Genomic DNA, 20,710 nt, shown 5'->3' with positions numbered 1-20,710 from the left:
TGCAAGCCAATGTTTTGAATAAGAACCGCTTTGCACAACCCCGTGTGAGCCAACAGCACAAAGGAGCTCAGCCCATCTCCAGCATCTGCACTGCAGCCTTGCCTGCCCCGAAGCCTTCCCCAGCCCGTGTGCTTTTGGCTGCTTTGCAGGGCACAGGCCTGACACTGCTGCATCCAAAAGCTCTCTCCTACATCCACTTCTCATTCAACAATTAATATTGCTCAGACATTAAACTTGGATTTAAAGGATGCTGCATCCGGGACAGACATTACTGAAACTGCTGTAGCCTCCTGTATAGCCTGAGTGCCTTTAGTCCAGTCCTGCACTGCACACAAAATGAATGCTTTGTTCTTCATTTCACAGTACTGCAGCTTCACTTCACAACACAGGATCAACAAATCCTAAAGCAAACCAGGGGCAACACAGAGGGCAGGAACCTTCCCCACCACCACAGTGTGCTTTGGGACTTCCTTTAGCCCAGCAGCTGCTGCCTGGGGAATGCAGTCAGGCAGAAAACAGAGCCCAGAATAGGCATGTGTGTCACTAAAACCACATCTGAGGGCAGAGCTGCAGTCAGAGGAAAAAGGTGTGACGCACCAACGAAGGCTGCTGCAGAGATGGGTTAATGCACTCCTTCAGATACAAGTGAGAACTGGTTCTGTATGTTTCTATTAACCAGATCAGTAACAGTGCACACCACTGTTTTATGTGGTGGTAGAAAAATGATAAAGCTATCAAGAAAACCACAAATCTGATTTAAGAGGTGAAAGCACATCTGTGAGAAAGCCCTCTTCCAGCCAATCCAACACCTAATCTAATGGGGCCATGAACAGTTACAGAGGTAGTTTGATTAATTAGTTTTAGAAAGCAAAAATCTGAGTAGGAAAATGCTTTGATTTAGCTGAGCAGTGCATTTAAAAATGTGAAGATCAATAGCTCGGCCCTGCCCACTGTTCTCATCAACAAAGTTCAGCTCACTCCAGGGGAAAGGAGCAGAATCTGATCTGATTAGCAGGATACCAGACCAGAGCTGGTGGCTGACCCAGGGCAGACATTTCAGTGCCAAATGGAGCAACACCCAGACTCCATCGAGCACCTGCAGCCCTTAGCACAGCCCTGACACCAACAAACCACCCCAGTCACCTCCACGTCCTGCAGTACCCCTACAACACACACAGGAACAGGTGAGAGATGAACACAACCAGCAGGGCAGGACAGCAAGCTGCCCACGCTGCACCTTAAGTATTTCCTCCCATGGCAAACTGCTGCAGTTGGCATGCGTACCAAACCTTGGTACAGTAACAGCAGTGGTAAAGCACACTGACTTTCATCATCAAGAATCAGAGGCACAGCTCTAGTGTGTGCAGCTCAGACAAATCCAAACCAGAAGTGTGTGGGTTTCCAGAACGATTTATTTATCTAAGTCATGTCCTCTGATAGCAGTAGTGCATACGTTGTGATAAACCGACACCGAGAAGATTTAACAATTTCTTCATTTAATAAGCGATTTTCACTACATGGTATTGTACACTGTCATCTGTTCAAAAAAGAGTCTCAGTTTTTAAAAAACGAGATACCGTGAGGTATCTGTATAAACTGCTGATCAATGCCTTGGGTTGGCTCTTCAAGCTGTTTCCTGGGCATCTTCGTAGAACAAAGTCTTTAGGCCAAAATGCACAATGCCATTCAGGCAGACGTGGAACCGTTTCCATAACTTCCAGCTGTCTGACACGGCTGCCGTGGGACTGATGCAACTGTAAGAAGTCCGTTTGATAGAACATACAGAAACTGTACAAAATTGTGTTTAATTTTACTGTGAATAGAACAAACAGCACAGCATTTCTACTCGCTATTTCAAGTCCAGACTTCCTTTTCTCTCCATAAGGAAGGCATGAATGGAAAGCCCTGCCAGCTCAGTGCGGTGGGTCGTGTACATACAGATTTCTATGCAGACTTTGGCTTCAGGAAAGACACGAACACTTGAAATAATGGCTTCAGTTGTCTCTTAAAGGACAGGGATGTGTGTTTTCATTAAATATACATCATACCAGTGATGCTAGGGAGGTTGAAGGTTATTTCTAATGTTGACAGCGATAAAACCAACGTGTACAGGACAAGACATAAAAAGAAAAGCAATCCCTTTGAAACAAATTTTAACGTAAAAAAAGTTCACAGTGGTTTGTATAAACAGAATGTAATCTCCAACAGTAACAAACTCCTACTCTCACAGCACACTAGTGCCCTCTTTAGATCCTAAAGAAGAAAACAAGCATTTACACTACTCATTGTACAGATTGAGAAAGTCAGTTGTACAGTTACCCATAATGACAGGATAAATGTTGGAGTGTACAGCTGGAACACCAACAAAAGGAAAGTGTAAAACTTTTCCTAGAAGGGAGAAAAGTCCTTCATTTGCTGTTACAACCAGCAAATGCCATTCATCAAATCAAAAGGGAAACCACAAACACGTTCTATTTTGAGCAAGCTGAACAGTACACGTTACAGTTTAAAAATGAAGGTTATATATTATAATACAAGTCCCAACAAGGCAGTACCACGTGGACTATTTCTTTGCTTGCTTTGTGATCATACTCCTGGGAGGTGTTACGGGTCTGCTAGCGTTGGGCTTCTTCTTCTCTGCGGGTTTCAAAATCTGAAAGAGACAGTTCAGTCTTTAAGGAAAACTGTCAGCAGTCTTACATCCCAACAATCCATTTGCTAGCATAAGGCATTACGCAGATCATCTGGGCAGCTCAAAAGCCTCTGAAATAAATGGATTTTCTGCTCTGAGCTCTGGCGGGCCTTAGAGCAGCTGATCAGAAAGCCCATGCCAATGAAACAGGAAGACAGCTGATAGCTTTGCTCTGGTGATTTAATCCCAGGGTCAAACGGTTCATCTACTCACACCAGTAAGGGCTTATCACATTTTTAAAGCCACAAGGACAAACACAGCTCTGCCTACATTTGATATCTATGAGATCTATTGGAAGCAGGTGTTACAGTTTTGTGATGGTACAGTATAGATGGAAAAGAGGAAATTTAAAGTGTTATTGCAATAACTAGGAAGTAAAGTTGTCAGATACAATACCTGAAAAGAACACATTAAGGTTTCATCCACACTCATCATGGCACCTGCATTATCAAATTCTCCACAGTAATTTGGGGCAGAAAAGAGAGTTACCAATTGTCTTTTTGCAAAAAACTCATATCCATCTTCCACAACCTTTGGAGAGAAATGCAGAAATTACACCAGGCAATTTCTTCCAGACAAAGTACAATGCAGCTCTAGCAGAGTCAGCAGCTGAAGAAATAATTACAGCCAAGGAGCACGGGTCCTACACTTTCACCCCCAAACTGGAAAAACATAAGTTCCAGTTTAGCAACAAGGCCCATCAACAATAAAAGCCACCAGAGTTCTGCTACATTCAAAGCTATCTTGTTCAAATATCAGACCCACACTATGAATGTATTAAGAATTAATTATAAAGGTTTTTAAACAGTGGACAAGTTGCTCCAAGATGCTGGAATCTCCATCCTTATAGATATTTAAAAGTCAGCTGGATGAGATCCTGTGTGTCTGGTCTGACACTGTTTTGCTCCACTCTGAGTATACGTGTGTGGAGATGACCACCTCAGGTCCCTTCCATTTCAATTATTCTACAGTTTAATGCACAAAACTAAAATACCTGGTGAGCTCTACATATGAGATCCAAATCATGTTTATGGAGAAACTTAGCAACCACTTCAGCTCCAAAAGTAAAGGACACTCCTCTGTCATTTTCACCCCATCCTAAGACATCTTTGTCAGGATCAGACCACAGGAGATCACAAAGAAGACCCTGGTCAGGTACATCAGTGGGGCGCATAATTCGTCTGATCTGTTCCATTGACTGCAGGTCTGGTGACAAACCTGTGTGGAGTTGAGACATACACAGTAGCATTTTACTCCAACTTACAGTGTGAAATTGAGGAATCAGCTCAAGATGAAGAAAGCTTACACAGACTGATCCACCATCAACATTTGGTGTGGTCCAACGACAACGTGAACCAACATTTCAATCCAGCATTTTTCTTTAAAGCTTTTCTGACAGAAGACCAGAAGATATACTGAGAGCAAGATAAGCAGAGCCACTTCCATGTGCAAAGGATTATAACAATCCTACTTTAATAACCTGCAAGTGTCTGTTAGGAAGAGCTATTAAGAGGCATTAATACTAGAAGTCACAAGGCCTGTTTATTTTAAAGATCAGGCTGAATAACATGGAATACAGGATCAGATCTCATATTTTTTTTTTTTTTTTTTTTACTGATATTTCTCTCAAGCAACTGTTATTACTTGCAGGTGATAGTATATGTATTGCAGATTAAATGCTTCGTGCAGCTTTTCAAAGTAATTAACAAGTATCACGTAGCATAACAGGGCCAATCTGTAAAATGAAGCACTAAAACATTGCTTTCAGAATGTTTAACAACTTCTGGTCATGCAAGTCAAAAAACCATTAGAGACTCTTTATTCCAAAGGAAACAGTACTGGAGATGTCCCCTGACTAAAGATAAAGAAGGCAGAACTACCAGCTCAGCAGTTCACAACACTACCACTAATCAAGCTCTCAACACAAAGCGAGGCAGAGACAAATCCCTGAAGTTTCAAAACTTCAATAATGAGGTCCAAGATAAAAAAAAAAACCACAAAATAACTTTCCAGCAACAGAGGAGCACACATCATGAATATGAAATTGCCAATATTGCAGTATTACAGGGTACCACATTTTTTTAAAATATCAACTAAAGAACTCACCTCCATGACAGCAGAATATCTTCTCATCCACAATTGCTGCAATTGGTAAACAGTTAAAACAATCTGTGAAGGTTTTCCACAGCTTAATATTGTATCTTCTCTTACCTAGAAAAGATGGGGGGTGGGGAAGAAAAGTCAATATACTTCTTTAACACAACTACAAATAACCTAATATGGCTGCCTGTAACTAAGACTTGCAAAAAAGTGAACAAGGTTTATACACAATTATTTATCTTCTCTGAACCCACTGACATACTGCTAAGAAAGCTGCAAGGCCTTGTGTGTCAGAGACACAGCTTTGAAATGGCTCTGAGGACTGCACACTCCCATTCAAGAGAATGTTCTACTGCTGGCAGCCAGACTCCTGCTTCCACTTTGCTTTGGAAAAAAATCCCTTGGAGAATCTGATTAGTTAAAAAAAGAAAATGTCATGTGCTGCTTTTTCTTAGGGATAGATAGCACTCTCTCCAAAGCAGTTTTCCCTTCAATTTCTACTAGTACTTTACTGCAAAGTCTCTGGGCAAAGAAATAGGACTGAAAAAAAATGAAGCTGCTGCTGTTTGTCTTCCAAGTGACTCTCCCAACAGATACGAACCCTGAACATATCTGCACCATGTGACTAAACCTGTGATTAATCTCTGAGGAATCAACTCAAACACTACACAACTCCACTTCCTTGTTGAAAAAGGAGAACAAGACACAGAGAGAACATCTTGTGAGCTCCAAGCCAAGCATGTCCCCAACAGAAGCTGTGAGAATGCCTCAGTACCCAACCACCATAACAGCTTTATCTCCTCTACACGAGATTAGGTCACATCCTTTTGAAACATATGAACGTATGCATGTGTTAAGTTACAGGACTGATTGAGAACTAGATTGCAAGCACTGTCACATAATAACAATACAGAGCAGCCCCTTATCCCAGTGAGTACACCTCATAAGGTAGATGAAAAAAAAAATGAAACTGTAAAGCAAAGTAAAATCCCATAATCTCTAACCAGACAACCTTAAGAACTTTACAAATGCATACCAGTGGAAACAGTTGCTTAACTTCAATGCCAATAAATAAAATTACCACTTTGCTTGCAGTTCTGTGCTGTGAGGACCAGATGATAATAAGATGAATGCAAAGACGACTTCTTTGCTAACACAGACCATGGGGCCATCTGAACTATGCAGAGCTAACTGCAAGTTCAGAAAGCCATTTAATACTGGACGTCTAGAAGACAGCAAGCACCTCCTACCCTGATTTCCCAAACCAAAGATCCTTACATCTGTCCATATTACTTACATTCATCATAAAATCCATAAATTCTATTAATGCTGGCACATTCGTGGTTCCCTCTGAGGAGGAAGAAGTTCTCCGGATATTTAATTTTGTAGGCCAATAGAAGACAAATTGTTTCTAAAGACTGCTTTCCTCTGTCAACATAGTCACCAAGGAATAGGTAGTTGCTTTCAGGTGGAAAGCCTCCATATTCGAAGAGCCGAAGCAAGTCATAGTATTGTCCATGGATGTCACCTGTAAAATGCAGTCAGAAATGGCACATAACTGACTTTATGATATTTTACCATTTTCTTTCTAGAGAAGCAGGAAAAACCTGCAGACGAACAGGAAAAACCTGCAGACAGATACTGCCTGCAGCATTCCTGAAGATGACATAGTTTGTCTTACTGCTATCATACTCCAAAGGTTGATATCTGTGTGAGACATTGACTAAGAACACATTATGACTTCAGTATGTAGAAATACACACTCATAAAACAAATCCAAGATCCCAAGAAATCAACTCTGCATACTCACATAGAAGTGTGGCAGCCATTTAATTCCTTTATTTGACTACTGGCTGCAAGACTAGGAACGTCTACTTCATTCTTGATACAGCCACACTTCAGTAGTGACACTGATGGAAAAACTGCTTGGGGAATTTCCTTTCCTCTATACCATGCCTAGTATTCTCCTGCAACACCCAGTAACTCAAATTCTTGCAGGGAAGTCGGATTGGAAGAAATCGATATTTCTGCCTTTGGTTTAAATCATGGTTTTGTTTCTGGCAAGCAGAACAATAAATCTGTTTTTAAGACTACCACATATTATAAATATTGAACAAGCTACTCCAGAAGCAGATCCGCAGTGTTGGAGCAGGATAAAATACTGCTTCCTGGAACCTCTGCTAGCGTGCATTTATTGAGGATTTATTTTGACATCCTTCATCCTTTTAGCATACCTAGACATGCACGTGTAAAAAATGAGCAATATCACCATGTGTAAATAAGGTGAAACCAAACCAGAGGTGATACAGAAACTTAAGTTTCCAGAAAGATTTTAAAATTGTGTCAAACCACAGTTCAGCTCTGAACAGCAGCTACCATCAACTACTGTGTCTCCTTTTTTCTCCTTGTTCAGTGATGACTGATCTGAGCAATAACTGATAGAAAAATCTCTTTCCAAAACTTCTGAATCTTTTTGTCATGAGACTTGATCAAACAGGACCAGCTAGTTTCTGATTTGGGATTTTTTGGTCCCCTCTACAATTCCCATTTACCTCCTTCCCATTCCTCCACTTGAAGCACTCAGGACAGTCTTACTTTCCCTTTTGCTACAATCATTCATCAGTTTCATAAGCAAAAGCAGCATCTGGCATGCATCCTCTGCTTAAAAGAGGATATCCATCTAAATGCCCCCCACTCCCAACCACGCATCAAATCACAGCACTTACCACATATTTTCAGTGGAGCTTCAAGTTCTAGCAGAATAGGCTGACTGAGAAAAATTTCTCTGGATTTCAAGCACAGTCCTCTGATTTCATTCTCCTGAAGTTGGACATTTTTACCTGGTTTTGATCCTCTCACTGTTGGAAGCAATCAGAAGTCGGTTACCCAAGCCAAGAGTATTCCCAGGGTTATTTTAAGAGTGCCTACACACCACTAACATTGAATGAGCATGAAACAACTGCTCTTTCACAACTAAATACTTCAACAATATTTCACAATATTCTGTATTTATGCTTAGCTGCTAAACTCAGCTGTTTGCTGTCTTATTCAAACTACACTTATTTTAAGAGTTCAGAGTAAAGTAAGCCAGTATAAATGCATATGGGAACGTCAGACATATGAGCATGCTTGCCAGCCCATCACCACCACCAGCTGGAGGTTAAGCTAACTACTGACAGATTAAAGCAGTCAGACCACAGATAAAGCTGAAAAATAAACAGTTTGAGCCCCAGAATTCATAAAAACAAAACAAAATCCAAAAGCCACACAAGGTTTATAAAACACAGTTTCATTCTACTCCTAAGTCAGGTTTCGGTTACAACTAGCCTGAAGGTAGCATGCTACCTGCATTTCATCCTCAGAAAATGCCTCCACAAAACAAGACTTGTCAAAATCTAACGACCTGGTACACGCTTAATGACTGTTTTACAATCTAAATGGACCAGTCAGACAAATACAGTTGAGTTCCTAAAAACTGCCTCGAAGTTACAGAGCATGCTGCAGAAATTAGTAGTACTGAACCATCATCAATATTGCAAGACAATATTTTATCTTTTTACTACTCTTATTTCACCCTCCCATAAACTTATTCCACCAGTCCCTCAGGAGCACCAGAGCCACAGGAACAGCTGAATGCACTGAACATCTCACAACTGGAAGGAGAGGTGGGAACCCTTCAAACATAATTTCTACTCCGTATGATCGGGACTGTCAATACACTTATTTTAGAAGATTCCTGTAAATCCCATCGTCAGGCTTTCCCACTTGTTGGTTGTGCCAAGGAGAAGGAGGAACAACATGAGAAAAAGTGCAGAGCTGAAGGAAGGGCCTAGAACCAAAATAATTTCTTAAACACATTAAAATCAAAGCCACCAAACTGATGAATTCTACAACAAAGCTGAGAGGGAGCTATTAGCATCATTACTGCTTTGAAGAGTCTCTACTATGGAGAGAAACTGACCGTCTCAAACCTACAAAAGGTTTAATCAAGAGGGAAACAGCTCATGTATTTCAGAAAAGGAGATTCTAGTTCTTCAGCCATTTATGTTGAGCTATTTCATTACTCACTTAGAGCCCACACAAACTCACCTATAGTAAAGCAAGCACTGTATTTTCTGTATTTTCTCCATTGGCTCTCTCCTTACCAGACCATTTGAACACAGTGAAAGGCAACCTGGTACCAGATTCATCTCCCAGCTCAGGCTGTTTTTTCAATCCTTCATTCTTTCCACCTCCTCCAGTACAACACCTCACAGTGTTTGGTTCCCTTTATCACCTGTCAATGCTCAGACACAGAACAAGGACACCAGCTTGGCCTGAACAATTTCCTGCAGCTACCAGAAGAGTTTTTCCTCCATTTATCCAATCCACCCCTCAGTCGCAGACACCATTTTCTGCTGCCCACAAATACAAAGGAAATGTCTTTTAGCCATAATTTTTCAGCTGTAACTAAATTGCATGCAAGAGCATTTGTCATGGTTAGATTGAGTGAACGGAGTAAGTGGACCATGCTGTTACTGTCACTGCACACTTTTTGGTTTATGAAACCAAAAGTTTCATAAGAAGAGAGAATTCCAGAGTAAGGAGAAGGCCGGGGGGGGGGGGGGGGGAGGGTGGAATGCTCTGGAAGAGTAAGAGCAAGAACTGTTTTCCAGAGGGATTATGTTCTCTTATTAGTGTTTAAGTTTCCAATTTTATGCAAGTTTCTGATCACAAGCAGAAGACATTATTCAGTTAGCATGCCTTCTTTAGACAAAGAATAAAACAGTGATTGTGTTATATCCGTTCATAAAAACAACTGTCACTGGCCCAATCTCTGCTGGCACTTGGCGTTACCACCAGAACAGCTCTACCCTGCATACCAACTCCTGTCAGAGACCCTAGTCGTGCTCACAGTCTGCACTACAGAATCACTGACAACACTGTAAAGCACACAACCTTTTCCCAAACAAGCTTCAGAATCAAGCTTCAGTCCAAGTCACAACATGCAATGATAGCAACATTCAGTTAAGCGCAGGCCAAAAGTCACTGCTTTAATAACGCTATCTTTCAAGCAATACATGCTCTTCTATTACCCACTGCCTACGTACTACTGCTCACCACTGGCATTTACTCACATGGTGACACTGAAATTACCACTAAACTTCAAGTATTCCATTAAAATATTACAAGTAATGAAGCATACAAATGAGAGTTAAATCTTTGTCACAGCACTTTATCACGCATGAGGCTTCCCATCCGTGCAGTCATTTTTTCATCCATACAGTAATTTTCCTAATGCTCCCAAGCAATGAACAAGGTACTAAAAATGCCAAATATCCAGAAGCAATAATGAACAGAAATGTACAGAAAAAAAGTGATTTGCTGGTGAAACTGTAAATGCTAATTTCCCCATTCTTCTTCTTCTACTGTAGAACTCATCTTTGATTTTAGAGATGACATACATGCAAGCAAAAATTCAACTTTTCCATGATTTGCTCCTGCTAGAAATTGCTAAAAAATACATAAAATCAAAACCTGTATCTCACACACATAGATTAAGTATAAAAAAAGCACACAATGTAAGTAACACATTGAGTCACTACAGCTCATGAATAAAGCATATGCATTCATTTTTGTTGAAGATTAAATGGAAATCTGAAAACTGACTGTTTCAGATTCAAGTTTCCAAGGTTTCTGACCTATTTCCATTGGACCAGTATAATCCCCAGACAGTTTTAGTCATTTGATTGTAGGAATCCTCAGTGCGATCAGATGCTTTGTTGCAGTTTATACAAACTCACCAACACAGATGTCAAAAGGACAAAAAAAAAAAAGGAAGATTTGATTCAGTTCTGTACCGTGCTGCCTGCCAATGACAGACATTCATCCAACATAGGATCAGCACAGGAGAAATGAGCTTGTTCAATTACTTCCAACAGTAGCCTATATATCAAAAAGTTGTACAAAACATTTTTGGCTTCAGAACAATGGAAGATGTGCGTTGGTTTGAGAAATCTGTATTTTTGGTGCAAGGATTTTCTCAATCATGATGAAAGAGCTGGCAAGAAAATGCAGGATATTCAGTCTGTCTGAATTCTTAAGAGGCTTCTGCGACTGAATCCTAAATGATTTAGCCCCAGTAAGAAGGGCAAAAATAACATCCTATGAAAAATGCGGTATTCAAAGTTTCTCTTCTCTGATTTGGACCCAACCCAGGCAGCTTGCAGAGATCAGACGTACACTACTAATTGACAGCTTGGTCAAAGTCAAAAGAGCAGCTGACAGTGCTGTACTCACACATTTGTTCTTTCAATGCATAAAAAATAACCTCTCTGAAATGATAGTCTGGAACTGAGAGCGAAACAAGCTAAAGATTAATCAATTGAGGTAAAAAGCCAGGCTGCTTAAATAATATTTTATTTACACCTTGTCCCAACACACTGCTGCACTATTTCCAGACAGAAATATATTTCCTTCCTCCTTTAGGCAGAGACATTCTTGCTTTTAAAATTCATCTTGAGAGCTTGAATTTCAATGTCCAGCCTGGGCAGTTTTCTAACAAGCAAAATCTGCAATGTATGAGTGTAGGAGCTTAGGAAAAACACGTTCTCCCTTGGCTGGAAAAAAACACAGAAAAGATCACTCCCTGAGACTTGGATGCTCTCTTCTGCAGACTACTCTTCCAAGTCACAGTGACTGAACTAGAAAATACTCCAGCTTCCACAGCTATGTACAGCAAAGCCAATGCAGGAAAGTTTTGAAGGAGAGCAATACATCTGTTGTCCAAAAGTTTAAGCTCTATGAAGATATAGGCATTCTAGAGCTTTTCATTTTTCCAACACGTTAAGCAGATGCCTAGCCATAGCACTGCAGCAGTGACACCTATGTGCTCTTTTAGCCTTCTGGTATTTGCTATTCCAGACCTTATTTCTAAGAGTTACACAGGCTCCTCACAGCCTGTTCAAAACACCATTTGATAGATACCAACTACTAAACTTATTTTTGTGCTTTCCAAGACTGGAAGGAGAGCTGCTGGAAAGCAACAACAGATCACAGATCCCAACTTTAAAATGAGGACATGAGTGCAATATGACGGCTGCCCAGCAGAGGGGGAAAGGAAGGACAGGAAGAAAAGCAGGACCAAGGACATCCCTGCCACTTTGGTGCACAGGGCCAGCACAATCTTATTGCAGCTGCCAGGACCTGACATCCAGGACAACTTTTAGATGTGTCTGAAGGACAGACGGGTCAGGAACTGCAGGATCTTTAGTGTACAGCAATCAGCCAGCCATGTGTGTGCAGTGCAGCAGACTGTACACAACATCCCATCACCAGCATTTCCCAATGGTCATAATGGAGCCATACAATTCTTGAGTGAAGGGAATGGTATTACAAAAATAAATATATTACCTGTTAATAGAAAAGGGAGGGATCCTTAAGAAAGGATATTAAAGAAACTAACAAATTTCAGCATTTAGATTCATGAACAGATCTGTGCATTTCTCTGTTCTTCAGTAACACTTCACCAGAAGCCATCAACTGAAGTGCTGGGATTGAGTTCTTGTATGCAATATTTTAAAGAAAACAGTCTATCAGCAGCTCAGTTCATTTTTAGCTTATTAAACAAGTCTTTCAGTTTTGCCATATTTTACATTAAGATGCTTGAAATCTTAGAGATATTTCCAAAAATACCACAGGTTGTTTTTATCTTGTTTTTGGCAGTTCCTGATGACAGCTTCACGTTTTGTTTTGCACCACAGACACAAAGGGAATAAATAACTTGGAGGTGGTTGATTTTAAAAGATTTTAGTTTACTTCAGGCAGTATCAACTTTGATCAGATCACTGCAAAATTGAAACTGAAAAGCAACTCCACAGTGCCCAAGCCTCTAAGGAAAAGTTCTAGACTACTTTTTTTGTAGGGCAACAGTTCACAGCAGCATTATCAAACACAAGATCTTCCATGACCGCAAGGTTTCCATTTTGTAACTTACTGTCAAACTAGAGTGCTACAAAGCAACAGGTGCTCAGGCTCAAACACTCAGATGACAAACCCCTCCTTCACTGACTAGGAGATAAAATGTAGCATGTAACCAACTTATCTGAATCCACAGCAGTGACAGGAACCTAACCCCTGTCTTCCAGATGCAGAGCTCCTATCTCTGTCATCAAAAATTGCTGCAACACAGCACAAAGCAATTAACATTTAGCTACATGAGCTATTGAAAAGCACCGTTTGAGGTCAACGAGTGCTGCTTGTTTATTAGAAACTACCATGGCATCCCAGCCTACCAAGTGAAATCTGTCCCGATTTCTGATTAACATCTGTGAGAATGAGGCAGACCTAAGCTAAACAGAAAGCAATCCTTCAGACCCAATCGATGCTGGGTCTGAGCAGAAAGGCACAAAACCAGAAAAATGCACTTATAAGAAATGGCTTTCTATAGTCAGAAGAAGTTTATCCATACTCTTTGGCTTATCTATTTTGGATAATGGGATGATCATCTTTCAACATTTAAAGCAAATTAAAGAGAGCATCTCCTCAACAGCTATACAACAGGCTTTACTGGGAATAGCAATCCGTGGGTGTATAAACAGGGAAGTTAGAGGATTTAGAATATTTTTGCTGATTTTAGTTCACTAACCAAGATTTCAGCTATAAGAAAGGCTACTGCCATTCTGGCCTTGCATGACTTTATCCAAAGCAGCCTCCATTCATTACTTGCTTTCCCCTAATAGCACCTGCAGAGGCTAGAGCACAAAAAAATTTCAGCAACTTCCTTCAGCTTGGGTTCCTCTTATGCTGAAATTCTGTTCTTTTACCCTGCTATTTATTATCACCATGCTAAAACTAGGACATGTCAATCTCCTTTACTAGATTTCTTGCCATGAGCACCATTTTCAACCCAGATCCTACCCACTCTGGGTGAAGGATGAGGATAGGAGCTCTCATTATCAAACATAACGTAACACAGAAAGGAAGCCATGCTCACTCAGGGACCTCAGGATTTCTTTTCACTCATCCTTTGCCCAGAGCCAAGCAGGAACTCTACTTCCTGGGAGCCTTTCCATTGCTATGCAGATGACACTGATTTTTCACATTACTTGCAGCTTCAGTTTAGCAGGCACATAAAGCTGTAAGCTCAGAGCCATGAAGTCACTGCCTACAGTATTCCTGGAAGGAGAGTAATTTGCCCTTAAGGTTGCCCCTCATTATTCCTCAGTGATAAAAATATGAGCCTTTATCTGCTATCAAGCACACTTAGGAAACTTTTCAATAGTCACTGCAGGATACTGTCATTTAGCACACTTTAGAAGTCTTATTCTTGAGAAAACTGTTGTTAGGAAGGTTACTAAAAGCACTAAAAGTAGACAACATGTTCTCATGAAAACGTTCCTAGCAGAACACAGCCCTCATTAGTGCTTTCATTGACCTGCTCACTGAGGCTGAGCACAACGTTACTGAAAAAAGTTTTTTTGAGATGTCTCAAAGCCAAATGCCTCTGTGCCACACACATTTGGAGCAAGAAAGACTCACCAAATACTTACTTCAGAATAAGCAGCTAAATATATATTTTTTAAAGACTAATTTAATAATTAGCTAACTAGCCCATGGTACGTGAGACAGAATCAACCACTTGGAGGAGAAAAAATAATGTCATTTGATCTGCGTAATTACCTCAAATTTCATAAAGTCAGTCATGATAGAAAGCAAGTAAAAACCCAATGATGAATAAATTATTGATGCCCTACATTAGGAAAAAAAGCAAGAATAATTATGATTCACCATTTAGGCACTTTGCTTTACCTAGGCCATCAGATCCAGCACAGCTCTCAGTCTTCTGACAGCACAGTGCTAAGGTGCCTTACAGGACACAGGTACAACTGCCTGCTCACAATGATTTGAGTATTTCATCAGCTATCTCCAGAATACATTTTTTTCCCCTGACCTTTAAAAAGGAAGAAGGAATAATGCCATATCAGCTGCTTGTATCCTTTGCATTTTACTAGTACAATGATCTAATATTTATAAAAATATGTAAGTATACACTTTAAGAACAGCAACACTGAAATACTTGATTATGACTGCAACAACCTGAGTGCAGCCTTGTCTGAAAGGCTATCAGTTGAAACACATACATCAGACTTGATGGGACTAACACTACCCAGTTGCGTGCCAGCACTGCACTGAAAAGAACGCCAGGTAAGGCAGAAATGCCTCTTATATTTCCTCATTTATTCCAAATTAAATAGGAAAAGAAACCCTGCTCATACTCCAGACTTGACTTTCCCCCCTCATTTAACACCATGCAGATTTGCCCTGTAGAAGTTCAGTCCCACCACCAACCTAACTGCACCTTTGCAATTCCAGGGAAAGAATAAGTCAAATTTTAAACAAGCAAAGAGAACGATGCTCGCAGCAACTCACACAATTTATCCATCTATCCACAATGCAGCACTGCTAACCTGCACTATCATTTTGTCCTTTCTAGAAGTGAAAAAAAATAACGACTGCTACAAAGGTCAACCATCGCTGCCTGAGAAAAATGTTTACAACAGACATTTAATAAGCAATAAAAATGCACATCAGCACAGGTGAATCATTTTAAATACTGAAAAGCCATTACGGCTTCACAGAACCCAAAATCCCAACCGAAATGTCAACAAAGCCAAAACATTTCAGTTCTGGCAGCTGATGCAACCTCCAGTAATGGTATCTTTAGGTACACGTCCACCTCCTGAATGATCCTGGCAGTCAGTAAGCCTTCTGAAGCCTGATTTGCCAACTCCCATCTCCTCCAAACGTGTAATACAGGCACGAGCTGGGTAAGAACCTATCAGCACAGCATATCTTGACACTTTTTAAACTTTAAACAAGAAGAATTGTTCAAAATCAACTGCATTTCTTCCTAGGCTGCCCTATTCCCTGCTTTTAATGACCTGCACTGGAAAAATTGCAGATCAGGTAAGAATTGTAACTATTACTTGCAGTAAAACTGAGCTCTTATTAATGTCACAGAGGTAAGGCACCCAGGACCTGACACCACAAACTGTGGTGCTAGAGTTTCAGGAAAATCCTGCTCTAAATTTACGAAGGGAAGCCTTTAAATAATTTAAGCCGGGGTAGTTTAAATTGGTAACAGGCACAGCCCACAACGGATCAGAGAAAAAACCCTATTTACTTTTACTTATTCTAGCTCAGTAATCCCATAACACACCTATGGGATTTTTAGTCCCGACTCATTTCCCCACCAGCACCGCCGTCCTTTCCGCGCTGCCAGGAGGAAAAACCACGGCACGGCTGAAAGACATTTCCTCTGTTTGCTTCAGCAGCACCGCAGACGGCCGTGCCGGATGGAAACGCGTTAAACCCACCAAGCTGTTCAAGCGCCCGCCCTGAGACACAAGGCACGAGGCCGGGCAGCTCCCCCAAAAGCTCTCTTTCATTCCGCAGGGCACGCAGCCCTCTGTGAGGGGAGGACAAAGCGCAGCTCCCCCCCCCCCCAATGCCGGCCACCACACGCGGCCCGTCCCGGATCCCCCTCCCCCCCCAACGTGGCCCCTCGCCGCCCCTCACCCTCCAGCAGCCGTTGGATGATGCTGTCGATGTTCAGCTTGTCTATATCCGCCATCGCCTCTCAGCGGCCGGGCGGACCCCTCCCCGCCTCTTCCCTCCCTCCGCTGGCTGCTCGGCTGGCCCGGCTCCTCTCCTCTCGTCGGCCCGTCGTGCTTTCCCCCGTGCCCTCTACTCCTGCCCGCTCTCTTTCTTCCCTTTCGCTTTTCCCCCCGCCCCCCCCTTCGCCGCCGCTCTCAGCGCAGCCCCGGCGCGGAACAAAATGGCCGCCGTCTCCTCAGCAAGCTAGGGGGGCGGATGGATACCACGAGCGCGAGGCGGTGCGCGGGACCTTTTATAGGCGGGCGGGAAGCGCGCGGGGCGGCGAGGTGCGCACTGCGACTGTGCTCGGGATCCTTCCGCCGACGGGAGGAGAAATAGTGCCCACGAGGGGTGTGCGTTCCGCCCGCAGAACGCCGCCTCCTGGCCCCCAAACGGGGCGAACACCACGGATATCCCGCCTGCTGCCGGCAGCTCGCGCAGTGTGAGCGCTGGAGCCCGGTCCTGTGGTCCTGGCACCCTCACCCGGTGGCACTGGGTCTGCATGCCCCGTCGTGGCTCCCTCGTGCACGAGGCGAGGCGTTGCGTTGTGTTTCAAGGGAAATTCACCGCGCAGGCCGTTCAAGTTGCATCCCCTGAATGTTGTTTAATTGCTTCATTAACTCCTGCCGTAGGATCCCTCCTCCCCACGGCAGCTGCACGCACCCCACGCTGAGGCAGCTCCTTATGGTTACACAACAGCCATCGTGGCTCACTGTGCCATAGGAGCAGAGTTCACACTGTGAGGGCGATGGCACGAAGGACGCCCAGCCTCCGTGCATGGAAACGGGGCTGTGCTCAAGTGCTGCCCCAAACTGCAAAACCTTTTCTGAGAAACCTTCCCCTCCTTGTTTCCCGTGCTGAAATTGCCTTTGTCCTCCAGCTGCTGGTAGCCCTGAGCGGATCTGTGCGCTTTGGTGGGAGCTGAGAGCCTTCGGATCCATGAACGCTTTGGGAAATGGGGCAGAAGCGGAGGGCTCAGTGCCACCAGAAGACGTGCATAGGAACTGAGGCGAAACGCCAGCCTTCCGAAAGCCAGGGCCCAGCCCTTTGGGTGAGTCTGGACTCAGAGTGCACCTGGTACAACGAACCCAATCAATCACGGCCCCAAGCACCGCCAGCTCGCATCAAACCAGGCACAGCCGAGGGACAGGAGGGAAGTGACAGCTGCAGGCGAAGTGCCACGGCCCAGTCATCGCCTCCATCACCAGGGCACCTCTGTGGGGTCCTGCTCAGAGGATGCCGTGCTTTTTTGAGTTTATGTCCTTGCAATGCCAACACAAAAAATAAGGGCCCTTATTTAACAGCAGTAAACTCCGTGGTGAGGCAGAGACGTTCAGATGCCACTGCAGCTTTGTATTAAGCTGTTTTCTCCGTGCTGGATAGAACCAGCCTCGCCCCACAGTTCTCTGATTAGAAAAGGGACGCAGCCAAGGTGTTATAAATATCCTGGAACTATTTTATCCTCCAGTGTTGCTCACAACAATGATTTATTTCCAGAGGGGGAACAATCAGGAAAATGCCTTTGTCCTTAAATTCTGCACACAGTCTTGAAACATTCCCTAATTCTGAAGCTTACAGTCTTAATATTCCCACTCTCTGTGTGCTTGTCTGCAATTTGTGTTCCAGTTTGCTAAATACATGATGATGTACAATTTATCTTGCTCGCAGCTCTGAGATCTTTGTGTCCTTTCCTCCCTCCCCCCAAAAAATTCCACAAATAAATCATAGCTTGGGTGGCATTCCCTGGGAACCTCTGTAAAATATCTTTCCCTTCTGATTTATCCTCACTATCTCTTGGTTTATAGTACAGTTGCTCATAATCTGGCCACGTATAAAAATGTAGATATTATATATGTAATGCCCACCTACATTCAGTAGCGAAATAAAGAACATTTCATTGATCTGTACATGCATATACATAATATCAAAACCAAACATATACTACATGTATAATGCATGTACATACCCTGTATATACACACATACACATGTATGTATATGCAGCTAATGACAAAAAGCTCCTTATTTTATTCCTGTATGTAGGTGGATCCTAAGAAATGCGAGTCGCCCACACTTCCCTTTGCCTTGGATTACATATTTCCTAGGTCTGTGCAACTCAGTGTGTCTGTGTACATTTCAGACAAAGACCTACACGGACTCTTCAACACTGGGAAAACAAAGATGGTGTGATGTGAAGGTCAAATGTTGTTTTTCCTAACTAGACGCTCAATGTTTTCCTAACTTCTGCGTGTTTCCGAATATCAGCCTGCTACACTCCAGATCAACTTTTGATGTCTGCTTTTTGCCTCTGGTGTTCAAACTATTCTGCTGACCCCCACATTTCAGGCGTTGCAGAGTTTGTGGGTTGCAACAGTCATTTGTCAGACAGAAAAGCAGGTGGACAAAGCCACAAGGCTGATCTGGAGACGTAGGGGTAGACATCCTGTTTGGAGGGAGGTGATGACGCAGAGTCAGGTGTTTTCTTAGTGTCATGTTTTATTTACAAAACGTGCAGTGTGAGGATCAGCAAAACATACACACTGCAGGTAGGCAGCTCCCTGGAGCTCGGGGCTTTCTGCACAGCATGGGCTTTTCTCAGCAGGGGCTCTGCCGCATGCAGAAACCCAAAGAAGCCTCATCCCTGGACAAGAGCAGTCAGATGCCTTCAGAGGGCTCTCTGCACTCCCCATCACTGCTGCGTGGGAGCCTTGGTCCCCACTGAGCTGAGCGGTTCCATCTCAGCAGCTGCCTTCTGTCTGAAACCTCCCACCAAAGGAAACTGCCGGCATTGATGACAAGTCCATTGCAAGTTTGTTAAAACCACACTTTTGATAAAAAATGTTAAAAGATTCTGCTCGGAGAATCTCGAGACAGTCTATTTTGACATGAGAGAAATGTAATTTGCCATTCCTCCCCTCCGACATTTTTTTTTTTTTTTTTTTTTTTTGGTCAAAGTTGACATGCTTCACGGGTTTCTGCTGAAAGGTATTGTTGCATGGAAAAATCTACACTTGGTAAGTTTTGGAAGGTTCACACTGCCAAAAATAGTGCCAATAAAAACATCCTAAGTCACTTTGTTCTGGTGTTGCAGTGACCGCAGTAAGACTTTCCCTGCTATAGCTATTTGGATTATGAAAACACAGCAGCTTCCACCTTATCAGTGAATTTCATATATGAATCCAATCTTTAAAGCCAGATCAGGAACCAGAGCCATTTGGAGACACTGCTGATCGGTGCATCCCTCCCCTGTTGAGCATCAGCGTGGTGGAGATTTGCTTCTTTACTTAGAAAAAGGGAAGAAATGGGGCTAATGTAGACTTTGTCCTACTTTTAGAGGAGAGCAGGCACAGCAGATCAATTGACATGGCTTTGGCAAGAAGCAGCCCCGTTTGTTCTCTTTGGTCAGGAATCTCCATGCTCCGCCAAAGCCTGAGTTTTGTAACCGGATTGAAATCTTTCAGCAAGGCTCAGCTGAGCCATTCTTGGAGGGGAAAGGGAAAAATGTATGTAGTGCTCAGCAATGTTCTTTTCAGCCCTTCTTCAGATGTTTCATGGGGTGAACACCGCATGCAAGGGCAAAGGTGGTGGAACTGTGTATAGCTCTCCTGGTGCGGAGCAGATCTTGCAGAGTGGGGGCAGACAGCTGCAGTTCAGAGGGGCTAAGAGAGACAGCTTGTGTACCTTCAGCTGCATGGGGCTTAAAGAAAGTGCTGCAAGAAGCTGGGCTGGGAGCTGGCTGCTTTCTTCATGTTCTCTGGTTTTACCCTTGCAGAACTCTGCTTCATGGATAATAAATAAAACCAACGAGAAAGGAGGGCCAGGAGTACTGCCAGGGGAGCTGGAAAGTGAAAATGAGATGAAATCTGCTGATCTGCTCCTGGTCAAACAGCGACTGTGCCTCCGCAGACCCTGGTGGGAAATGCATCATCGAGCATGCAATGCAGGAGCAAGGGAGAGATGTCTTCTGCTCCATGAATACCCTGGATCCCATGGGGGTTTTGAAATGTGGATGAAATATGTGGGCTATCTGAGGTGCAGGTGCTTGCAGGCATGTGCACCAAAGTGTCCCCATGCTTGAGACAAAGGACAAGCATCCAGAAGGCAATGATTCCTCTGCTCCACTTTTTGTTCCCCTTGTTGACCTGAAAATCCTGAGCAACCCCACTGCCTGCTGTCCAGCACTGGATTTTCTGCTTACATACATTATCTGAAAAGTGGTCTGCTGTGGAGGTAGCTGCCACGTGTGCTTATTTATTTGTTTCTGTTCTCACCTCCTCCTTCC

At 43.0% G+C, this 20,710-nt stretch overlaps 1 protein-coding gene across 1 annotated transcript; it reads right to left on the bottom strand.

Moving 5' to 3' along the window:
* Positions 1 to 1,479: 1,479 nt before the first annotated feature.
* PPP1CC (protein phosphatase 1 catalytic subunit gamma) lies at positions 1,480 to 16,670 on the bottom strand. Its single transcript, XM_031592533.2, has 7 exons — positions 16,352 to 16,670; positions 7,519 to 7,650; positions 6,090 to 6,320; positions 4,799 to 4,903; positions 3,687 to 3,910; positions 3,089 to 3,223; positions 1,480 to 2,653 (listed from the first exon to the last, which is right to left on the bottom strand). The coding sequence occupies exons 1-7, from the start codon at positions 16,404 to 16,406 to the stop codon at positions 2,564 to 2,566; spliced, it is 972 nt and encodes a 323-aa protein (XP_031448393.1). The 5' UTR covers positions 16,407 to 16,670; the 3' UTR covers positions 1,480 to 2,563.
* Positions 16,671 to 20,710: the final 4,040 nt, after the last annotated feature.

The sequence above is a fragment of the Phasianus colchicus genome, chromosome 18 (assembly GCF_987193195.1).
Source record: "Phasianus colchicus chromosome 18, bPhaCol1.hap1.1, whole genome shotgun sequence".
Classification (NCBI taxonomy): domain Eukaryota; kingdom Metazoa; phylum Chordata; class Aves; order Galliformes; family Phasianidae; genus Phasianus; species Phasianus colchicus.
The sequence above is the reverse complement of the archived record's forward strand: the minus strand, read 5'-3'. Positions and strand labels throughout refer to the sequence as shown.